General features: G+C 37.8%; 1 protein-coding gene across 3 annotated transcripts in view; it reads right to left on the bottom strand.

Moving 5' to 3' along the window:
• DCAF5 (DDB1 and CUL4 associated factor 5) overlaps window positions 1-10,766 on the bottom strand; it is a 101,089-nt gene that overhangs the window by 70,596 nt on the left and 19,727 nt on the right. For 2 of the 3 annotated variants that reach the window (XM_072839058.1, XM_072839057.1), the window contains exons 2-4: window positions 4,738-4,881; window positions 2,230-2,266; window positions 1,214-1,353 (exon numbers count right to left, since the gene is read on the bottom strand). In XM_072839058.1, the coding sequence (XP_072695159.1) occupies window positions 1,214-1,353; window positions 2,230-2,266; window positions 4,738-4,849 (289 nt within the window). In that variant the 5' untranslated portion in view covers window positions 4,850-4,881. Of the gene's footprint in view, window positions 1-1,213; window positions 1,354-2,229; window positions 2,267-4,737; window positions 4,882-6,853; window positions 8,261-10,766 lie in introns of all 3 variants that reach the window. The other variant, XM_072839059.1, reaches the window with a different exon arrangement.

Genomic DNA, 10,766 nt, shown 5'->3' on the forward strand with positions numbered 1-10,766 from the left:
TTCCCTAAACTGAAGAGAAAATAGTCTCAGTCTAGAATTTTATGATTTCATTCCCAGTATTGGAATATTCCAAAAAAGAAACAAAAAAAAAGACACCTAACAAACTCTTGCATCCAGCCAGCTCCCAATCAACTTCACTTAGAAACCCTGCAGCCCTCTGCCTATATTCATGGGCCCCAGGTGAGGAAGGAATCTCTCTGCCACCCAGAAGAACATATTCCTCTGGAGACTGTTTAGAAGCAATAGACAGAAAGCACTCCCCACTCTAGGATTTCCACATGGGACACTGCACGGGCCTCTGGGCAGTCCAGACAGAGGAGAATCTCCCTGACCCAACACATGGTGACTCAACCACAGCTGCTCCTTGCAGCTACCTTATCTGTCTGCCTCTAAGAACAAGCTTCTCGTATAGCCTGAATCTCCACAATGAGACACAACCCAGCATGTTAAAATGCTCTGAATATAGAATAATACAAAGGATCTAGATCCTGTTAGACAAGACAAGCAGGAAAGCAACTCTGTGTACACAGGTATGATCATGACAAAGATGTACTAAAGGTGGGGGCAGGGGTGCCACTGAGGGTAATGCTGGAAGAAAGAGTCTTTGAAGACAGGCAGATGTACAGAGTGAACTCTCTATTCAGGAAACGAGCTGAAAAGATGCATTTCCTCAAAAACTTCAGAGAAATTCAACAAAACAATTCTTTATTTTCTACTTCAGAAGCTCCAAGAGCACATCTGGAGGAGGAACTCACCTGGACAATTCCCCTAAACAGAGGGCATTTGCCATCATTTTCAGTTTCTATATACATGTCTGAAAAGAGGACGCAAGTGCAGAATAGCCCCATTCTCTATAAATAACCAAGAATCTGTGCATGTCAGAATCACACAGAGCTAGCCTCTGGTAGCTACCTCTACAATGAAATGCTCATCTTCTATTCTTTGGGGCCACTAAACACCAAAGTATTGTGGTGTTTATGACAGGTACAGGGTTTGTGGAGGCTCACAAGTGGCTAGAGAAGGCCTGAGAAAGGCACCGCCCTTCTGGTTTAGGCATAGGATGGGACATCTAGTGACACATATCTGTGCCCCACCATGAGAGTTGCTTCTCCCTTTCTCTCTCTCCCACTCAGGTTACTCAGGACATAAACTCCCTCTGAAATGAAATTGACATCAAACTCTTCAACACAATCCAACAGCCCTTAGACCCTACCTCCATGGGGAGACTCCCGGATATCCCAGATGAGAACCCGGCCATCATCCGAGGAGCTGGCAAAAATGTTGTCATTCACTGGGCTCACTGACAAGCCATATACTGCATCTTCATGAGCAAACACATCCAAGGTCTCGCTGCTAAGAGATAGAGAGCAGAGAGAGACAAACAGGCACACACATGCACACAAAGTCCCAGCCCTAGAGTTCCTCATGTAGGACTCTCCCTCATTTCCAGTAGAAAGTCAATCCAGCGAAACCCAAAGAATATTGTATTTCCTTAAAAAGTAGATATTCAACTTTCAGGTAAAAAATAAAAGTTCTATTAGAAAAACTTTTTATAGATTTCATGGTGAGTTTGTTTTTTGCACTAAAATAAACATAGTTGAAAGTGACTCAATAGGTGAGCTTAGTGCTTTCACTTCCTGCAGAATGCATCTGCTTCTATACAAATATGGGGGTGGTGCTTGATTTCCAAAAACAAGGGAGCACTTTAAAGCAGCCAGCTATTAGCAGGGATAGCAGAGAGTCGATCTGGCAGTCTGGCATGTGAGCAACAGCGTGGCCCTAGGGCCAGGCAGCCTAAGTTCAGATCCTAGCACCACCTGACCTTAAATTACCTAACATCCCTACACCTTAGCTTCTTCATCCACAATGAGACCAGAATAGTATCACTTCATGAAATCATTGTGAGGGTGAAACTAATGAATACATGCAGAGCACTTAGAATAGTACCTGGCACGTAAAGATTAGCTATTACTATGTTGTTTCCTTCTCTTCCAACCTCTCCCTTTAAATTTTCACTAAAAAGTATAAGCTCATTCCAACTTTACAAATCCTTTTTTTTAATCAAAATTTTATTTCAAAATTATTACAGAAATCTGTTTCAGAAAAGGACAGCTGGCTTCATGTTATTTCCTTCAAAAAACAACAACTATTTTGGTCTAAAGAGATATTTGCCTGTCTTCATATAGAAAACCAGAGTCAATCACCTTCACATACCAATAATCTATTTACCTTTCGACATCGTGGAGGATAACTTGTTCATCATTTCCTGTAAAGGAGAAAAGCAGACATTTGGTAATTCCTACAAAATGCTCCCTGTCTATATTATAATATGAAATTTTAAAGTTTTCAGGAAGCATATGAACAAAGTCAATGTTAATATAAATTAGGAATATTAGTTAGAAAAGAAGTTTTATAAAAATAATTTCAGAAGGGTATAAAGAATTTTTGAAAGCCCAGTAGCAACTAGGTTGTAAGTTTCCAAAATGAATTATTCAATGGATTATATACACATATATATATAAAAATTACAACGAAAAACCTGTGGCCATTAAGAAAAAGAATAAAAAGAATAAATGACCATGGGCAAATTAAATTCATCCAAGTTAGCTTTTTTCCCTAAGCAAAACCCTCAACTGTGAGACTCAGAATACAGATAATCTATGCCCCAGTGTTTTATCTATAAATAGGAATAAGAATTGTACCTACTTCATAGGGTTATTGTGAGGATAAGAGTACATTTGTAAAACCATTCAGAATGGGTCTGAGTGCTTAGTAAGCCCCCAATAAATGTCTGTTCATATTCATATTGTTATCATCTCATAGCATTAAAATCCTATGACTGTGTGATTATAAATGATGGGAAAGTTTTTATCCACAATTTTTTTCTCTTGCATTTTTCTTTATTCCTTCAAGGAATCTAAAAATACTATATTCACAATATGTGTAGTCCTGCTTTCAAAGTGTTTATATAACCAAACATAAAAACCTGAATATGGAAAGACAGAAGTAAAAAAATTCCCACTCTACACTGAAAAGTACACCAAGAGTCACTTAAATAGAAAGTAATAGTAGCAGTAGAGATGTGGCCCAGGTCATCTTAAGTCCCTGGCTATAAACTCTCTTGTGGGTGCATACCAAGTAAATTAAACCCATACTAACGCTTTCTATGTAACAGGCACAGCCAAGGTGCTAGGATACAAGAAAAGTAGGATTCTGTCCAGCCCTTGAGAAACTCCCAGTCCAGCTACACAAACAACTAATAATGATGAAATGGGTTATCTTGTTGTAGTGATATGCTCTATAATGGGGACACAGATAAAGAAGTAATTTGTTTCCTTCAGGAGCAGGCTGAAAGTACATGGCCGAAGAGGAGAATGTTTTTATGGGGAAGGAGACATCTGAACAGAAACTCCAACAACTCAAAGCTCTTATCAACAGAAGACTTAGGGGAATTGTTGGGGACTGGACAATTAATCATGACCCATGAAGGAATAATAAGAGCAAACGATACAAGGGCACCTAAGACGGCAAGTGGTTTAGTGGGCCAGATAGAGTACAAGATGCAGGGGAGGGAGATGAGGCTAGAGAGGTAGACTGAAGTTTAGACTTTGTCCTGTGGACACTGTAGGGTCAAAGGTTCACAGGGTTAAACTTTCTTTTTAAAAGAAAACTTGTGATGAATTAGGAGGGTTAGAGACTGGTTGCAGAAATCACAAAAGCCACTGTACAAGTCCAGATCAAAGGTAAGTACCTTAACCAGGGCAGTACGTATAGAAAGAGAGCAGAAACTAAAGGATGAATATGAGAGGCTTTCAAGTCTGTTGGTGAGTGGCAAGATATGTAACTTAAAGAAAAGAAGGTTTGAAGATGACTTTAAGATTTCTATTAGGCTGTACCATACGGAACTGTCATTTTTATAGATTTAAAAATGCTTTTGTATTAGCAGTTTCTTAAAGTTAAGGCTTATAGCTAAAATCATTATATGAATGTTGATAATAACTGAGAAAAGGAATCCAGGGGACAAGAGGAAATATTTGTGCAGGAGAGGAGGACTAATAATTTTGGTTTTAGATCTGCTGCACTTATATTGCTTTTAGAACACACAGGTAGATATTCCATGGGAAAATCTGCAGTGTAGCAGATAGGTCAGGGCTAGAAATGTGGTCAGAAAGGAGTATAGTTGATGGAAGACATCACTAAGAGGCCGGCTTGAGCACAAACCATCCCAATTATACCCTAATACAATGTTTTTCAAACAAGAGCCATCCACAGATTATGACATCAACATGAATCACCACATTTAAGATCTTTAAAAATGAAATAGAATTTTTAAAAAATCAGAATGTACCACACATAGTACGGTTAAGTACTATTTTAAATATGTATGTGTGTTTCTGTATGCCAGATTGCAATGTAAAAAGTTTTCTAGGGCAGCCCAGGTGGCTCAGTGGTTTAGCGCTGTCTTCAGTCCAGGGTGTGATCCTGGAGACCTGGGATCGAGTCCCATGTCAGGCTCCCTTCATGGAGCCTGCTTCTCCCTCTGCCTGTGTCTCTGCCTCTCTCTCTCTCTGTAACTGTCTAAACTGCTATAATGCAGAGAAGACAAGCTATGGGAAACCGGTAATTCTACAGCTTGGTGAAATAAAGGAAGAAAAACAAGGAGTTACTTTATCACTCCTTTATCTAAAATCTCAGCTACAGTGAACCAACCAAGGTGGAAATCTCCCTTCTTCTCACCTCCAGAGAATACTTTGGTGTTCCCACTGTTGAAAGCCAGGCAAAAAATGTTGGAATGGTGCTCTCCTTTCAGCTGTATGGGCTTGACTCTAGAGTGGATAGCTTGCTCCATGTGCCATAGCAGAACCCGACGGTCATCTCCTCCTTGAGAGGGGAATAAGAATAGAGGGTTAATATGGCTGACGCTTCAAGACTGATTCTCAGTTTTGCCAGCTTTGAATCCCATCCTTCCCAAAACTGCATTTCCTCAACTCTGTAAGATGCTGATGAAGCACATAAACCCAGGACTCCACCCCACTTCACCATCAGTAGAGACATGGTCTCTAGGTCACACACTTTTCCCTAGGAAAATGAACAGACATATAGAAATGGAATGGGATAAACACTGATATTGAAACCCTCAAAGCCACCCTATTCCTGACTTTCCAGAGACTTGGTTGTTTAAACATTTCACTTGCTACCTAAAATCCTTCTATAATGCCCCCTCCTCACCATTTTTTGTCTAACAGAAGCTGAGTTGGTTTCTAATGCTTGCAACCAAAGAACTTAGTTGTGATACTTCTAGCATACTAGTTTTCAAAGCACTCTCCTTGATGTGATCTCACTAACAGGATGGCATACAAATAACAACTAAGGAGCTGCCTGTCATAGCACAATCTAGAAGAGCCTAGCTCTCATGAAGCCCAGTCTAGCTCTTTCCTCTGCATAACTCACAAGAGTCTTAATTAAATAATCAGTATTGTACTGCATGAGCCAGCTCCTAAAGAATGAGACTATGTATGTTCTAAGTATCTTTTTGTATTTGCAGATGCATTAAAAATGTCTGGAAGGATAAATAACTTCTAAGTGCTAACAATGATTTAACAGTGGTTACTATTTTCAGGGAATAGGATTAAAAGAGAGGGAAGAACAGATTGGAGGTTTTTTACCTTTATTTGATATATTTGGCACTGACTTTTTATAACAAGCCTATATTATTCTCCTAAGAAAAATTTAAGTTACAAGGGGGCAAACTCAAGCAGCAAACCACAGCAATCTCTATACCTCTTCTCCCCTCCTCCATTCTGTACAACAGCCACAAATTATATCCATATAAGGACATAGCATGCAGCTATGAAATCAGTAAATCTATAAGAACTAATTTGGAAAGATGTCCAAAGGTCTTTGTTAAGGGAAAATGTAGGGTGTAAAACAGTATGTGTACCAAAATACATTTTGTATAAAACAAATTTATAAAAAGCTCCATGACTGAAGGAACCTTGTCAATTTTGTACACTGTGGAGTACCCAGCACCTAAATGAGTGCCCCTAAAGAGTAGATTTTGAACTCATATGCTCATACTTGCATATCTATGCTTATATTTGTCTGTCTATATGGCTATAAAAGAAATGGTTTATACTGGACACCACCTCCAGGCTAGAGTTGGGAAACTTTAGTGTGGCAAAATACATATAACATGAAAATTTACCAATTCTAACCATTTTTAAGTATACAATTCTGTGGCATTCACTATATTTGCACTGTTGTGCACCAATTGCCACTGCCATCCCCAGAATCTTTACATCATTCCAAACTGAAACTCTGTACCCAAAAAACAATAACTTCGCCCATCCCCAGTAACCACCACTCTACTTTCCGCCTCTATGAATTTAACTGTTCTAGGTAATTCATGTAAGTAGAACCATACAATCAACAGTCATCTTTTTTCTTCTGCCTTATTCATTTTGCATAGTATCTTAAGTTCATCCATATTGTAGCAAGTATCAGAATTCCATTCTCTTTTAAGGCTAAACAATATTCCTTTATACATTCACACCATATTTTGTTTATCCATTCATCCACTGATGGACATCTGGGTTGTTTCCACTTTTTAGCTATTGTGAATAATGTTGCTAACAATATTGGGTGTACAGATATCTGCTCAAGTCCCTGCTTTTAATTTGTTTGAGTTTATACTATTGGGAAACTTTAATATTTTAACATTTACTTTATACCTTCATGTAGTACTTGACTTTTTGCCATAAACACATTACCTTTTATAATAATTAAAAAAAAAATCAATAGAAGGTACAGTGGCCAAGTCAAATTTATTTTCCCTCCCCTAGAAAGAAGTTACCTTTGCTCCTTCAGTTTCTTCTTTCTTTCATTGTTGGTCAAAATCAAATTCTGCGTCCTCCTCCAAAGTGTTTCATTGTCTACCAAACTGATCCCTTACGTGTGGCCCAGTCTCCTTTGTTTGTGATTTCCCTATTTCAATTGCATTCTCTGGCCTGGGATGGTTATCTAAATTCTACATTTTGGGGCACCTGGCTGGTTCAGTCAGTGGAACATGTGACTCTTGATTTCAGGGTTGTAAGTTTGAGCTCACGTTGAGTGTAGAAATTACTTAAAAATAAAATCTTAAAAAAAAAATTCTGTCTCTTTTAAGTTAGAGTCATAAAAGTAAAGGCTTGAGTTTTTATTGTTTTATTTTAATGAATAGTGACACATAGGAGTTTTTTATCCTGTGTATTACTACAGAATTATTTCTTTGACCCATGTCTCATCAAAAGTGTAAAATTAAAAAATAAAGAGGCCCATTTCTTCTACTTATCCATGTTTCTAATCTAATCTAATCTCCCTGAGCCTGAGTTTCATTAAATATAAAATGGGGATCATAACAGCTCTACCCTCAGGGTTTTACAGATTATAAAGCCAAGCACAAGACGATTAAGTAATTTACCATGGTCACAGAGTAAGTAAAGTGGTTGAGCTAAGATTTAAAAACAAAAAGTTAAGACTCTATAGCCCCCATTCTTAACCACTACTCTAGGTTGCCTGACTTACAAAACCAAAAATAAACCATAAATGACAATGTAGTTCATCTAATGGACAATTGAAAGGATTCACCATCTTGGTAACATACCTCAAAAATGTGTAAGTTAGAATAAAACAAGGGAGCATAGGAATAAAAATAGAAGCTGACTGAACTGCAATAAACTGACAGACCAGGAACAGGGAGGGAGCAGGAAAAGATGGCCTGAATTCAAGCAATATACAAAACTGACAATGGTTTAGTATCCAAAATATACAAAGAATTCCTACAAATCGGGCAGCCCAGGTGGCTCAAGAGTTTAGCGCCACCTTCTGCCCAGGGCCTGATCCTGGAGTCCCGGGATCGAGTAACTGCTTCTCCCTCTGCCTGTGTCTGGCCTCTCTCTGTGTGTGTGTCTCTCATGAATAAATAAATCAAATCTTAAAAAAAAAAAAAAAAAATTGCTACAAATCAATTTTAAAACCATTAAGAAAATAAATAAATAAATAAATAAAACCATTCAGAAAAGAGGCAAATATGATAATTCACAGAAGAGGAAATCCAAATAGCCAAAAAATATTACAGGCTCTCAATCTCTATAGTAATCAGGGGCATTTAAATACATTCTTTAAAAGTGGCACAAGGAAATGTACAAGAATGAATGTTCTTGTAGAATGAAGAAGTGAAGAATGTTCACTGCATCGCTGTTTATCATAGCAAAAAGCAAACCTGTAGACAACATAAATATTCATAAATATAGTACTTAATAAGTTCTACTGGAATACAAATCAAATTAAATCTAAACCAAATAGAATACCATACAGTATTAAAATGAACCAGAGATATGTGTACCAACATGAATAAATCTTAACCCAATGGTAAGTAATAGTTTCAGAAAGATATGTAAAAGATAACATTATGTATATATTTTTAAATATACAAAATAATACCATATATTGTTTGTAGATAAACACATCTAGTAATACAGGACTTCACTTCTATCTGAAAAGTTTTGTTTCTTAAAAAAAAAAATACAAGCAAATTTAACAAATTATCAACATTTTGTCAAATCCAATTACTTTTTTTTCTTTTTTAATTTCAAAATAATTAACATACAGTATTATATTAGTTTCAGGTGTGTAATATAGTGATTCAACAATTCCATACATACTCAGTGCTCATCTCTCTACTTTTATGTTTATGATATAAGGAAGTATTGTTATGTCCCTCTTATTTTAAATAAGCCCCACGCCCAACTTGGGGCCTGAATTCACGACCCTGAAATCAAGAGTCACAGGCTTTACTGGCTGAGTCAGCCAGGCGCCCCAGTATTGTTACATCTCTTAAGTATAATAATGGCATTGTGGTGCTATTAAAAGAGAAAAAAAGGTTTATCAATTAATTAGAGATGCAGACTGAAATAGGTGAAAATAGTATGTCTGGAATTTCCTTTAAAATATTCTAGAAAAAAAAAGGTAGGCAGTTATAGGTGATTTTATAGGTGATTACTAAAATGTTGGTAATTATTATAGATGAGTATACTATACATTTGTGAATGCTTGAACATTTCCATAAAACAAAACATTTTGGATTTTTAGAAGGTTCATGATAGAGGGGCGCTTGGCTGGCTCAGTCAGAAAAGCATGTGACTCGATCTGGGGGTTGTGAGTTTAAGCCCCACATTAGGTACACTGGATGTAGAGATTAATTAAGCAAAAAAAAAAACTTTTTTTAAGTTCATGATAAAAAAAAAAATGAAAATAAGACTCCCCAGGATGGGCTGGAATACTCATGGCAAAGAAAGAGAACAGATGCCTCTTTATTGATTCACTCAGATCTATGGCAGGCAGCACAACCTCTCTTGAATTGGACCAGCTTTAAAAAAAAGTTTAATAAAAAGGAAAATAATATCTACACCTATCCACTTAAAGACTCAACCCTTCTTACCTAAGGGTCTTCCCCCATCATCTAGACAGCATTATCTTTTAGTGTTCATTCTAGATATTCATAGGATGATTTAATTTTGCCAAATAAAAGCTTAGTAATATAAAATGCATGGTTATTTGTAAAACGCCTTGGGATCATTTAAAATGATGTGTCCTCAGTATCTAACACAATGATGACAGCCCATGTCCATAGGAGATTGGAATCACTGAGGTAGAAATTATGGCCCTGGCAGGGCCTCCTTCTTCTACTTTGCCTTAGAGGTTAGTGTCAGAAGATGCACGGTGCAACCCCTCCTACACACACATTTCCTTAGGCAAGGTATTGAGTTCTGTACAAAGATAACACCTTTCAACCATGTGTTGGCAAAAACCACAGTGGGTGCAAACTAGGGCATCACCTGAAATTGCTGGGCTGCTTTAAAGCCAGTAGAGAGAGCATAACAGCTATGGCCAAATCTCTGACCCCACAAAGCAAAGGTGGGCTGGTGAAACCAGGATAAATCAGTTCAGAACCCGAAAAAAACTGGATAGTTCTCTCTCTGTGAATCATCTAGTCAAATCCAAAAAAGCAGAGATGTATTATATGCTTCCACGCAGAGAGGCTGTCAGACCTGCAAATAATACAAGTGAAGAGTCTGATCCTTTAAGCCAACTCTGTGAGCCTGGCAGTTGGGTGCTTCCATGGGGCTGGCCCCAGTCTCTCTAGGGCTTCTCCGGAGGAGCACAGGGACCTCGAAGGAAAGCAAGGCCTTTGTGCGTAGCACCATGATGAGGCAAGTGACAATCAGAGAACAGGGCTTCTAAGTCTGGTTTCCTCATGATTAACTGCTTAGCTCCAACTCATCTGAGAATCCCAAAGGAACATAGCTACTCTGATGCTGATCATTTTGGGTTGATTTAATTCTGCACTAAACTCACCGACTCATCCCAAAATGTACTAAAATCACACTGTGGCAGCAGTTTTGTAGTTACAAAAAAATCTTGATATTTAAAGAGTACTCTTTCAGGGTGCCTAGGTAGCTTAGTCGTTTAAGCATCTGATTCTATCTCGGGTCAGGTCTTGATCTCAGGGTCATGAGTTCAAGCCCTGTGTTGGGCTCCACACCGGGTGTGGGGCCTACTTATAAATAAGTAAATAAGTAAGTAAAGAGTACTCTTTTTCAAAGGGTACTGAGCTATAAGCAGAAACTATACAAGCCCTCATACCATACTATAACAAAAGTAATTTAAAATTCCTCTTATTTTATACCCCCAGAAAAGCTGAGGTTCAGAAGACAAAGAATTTGTTT

Source organism: Canis lupus, chromosome 9 (assembly GCF_048164855.1).
Source record: "Canis lupus baileyi chromosome 9, mCanLup2.hap1, whole genome shotgun sequence".
Taxonomy (NCBI): Eukaryota; Metazoa; Chordata; class Mammalia; order Carnivora; family Canidae; genus Canis; species Canis lupus.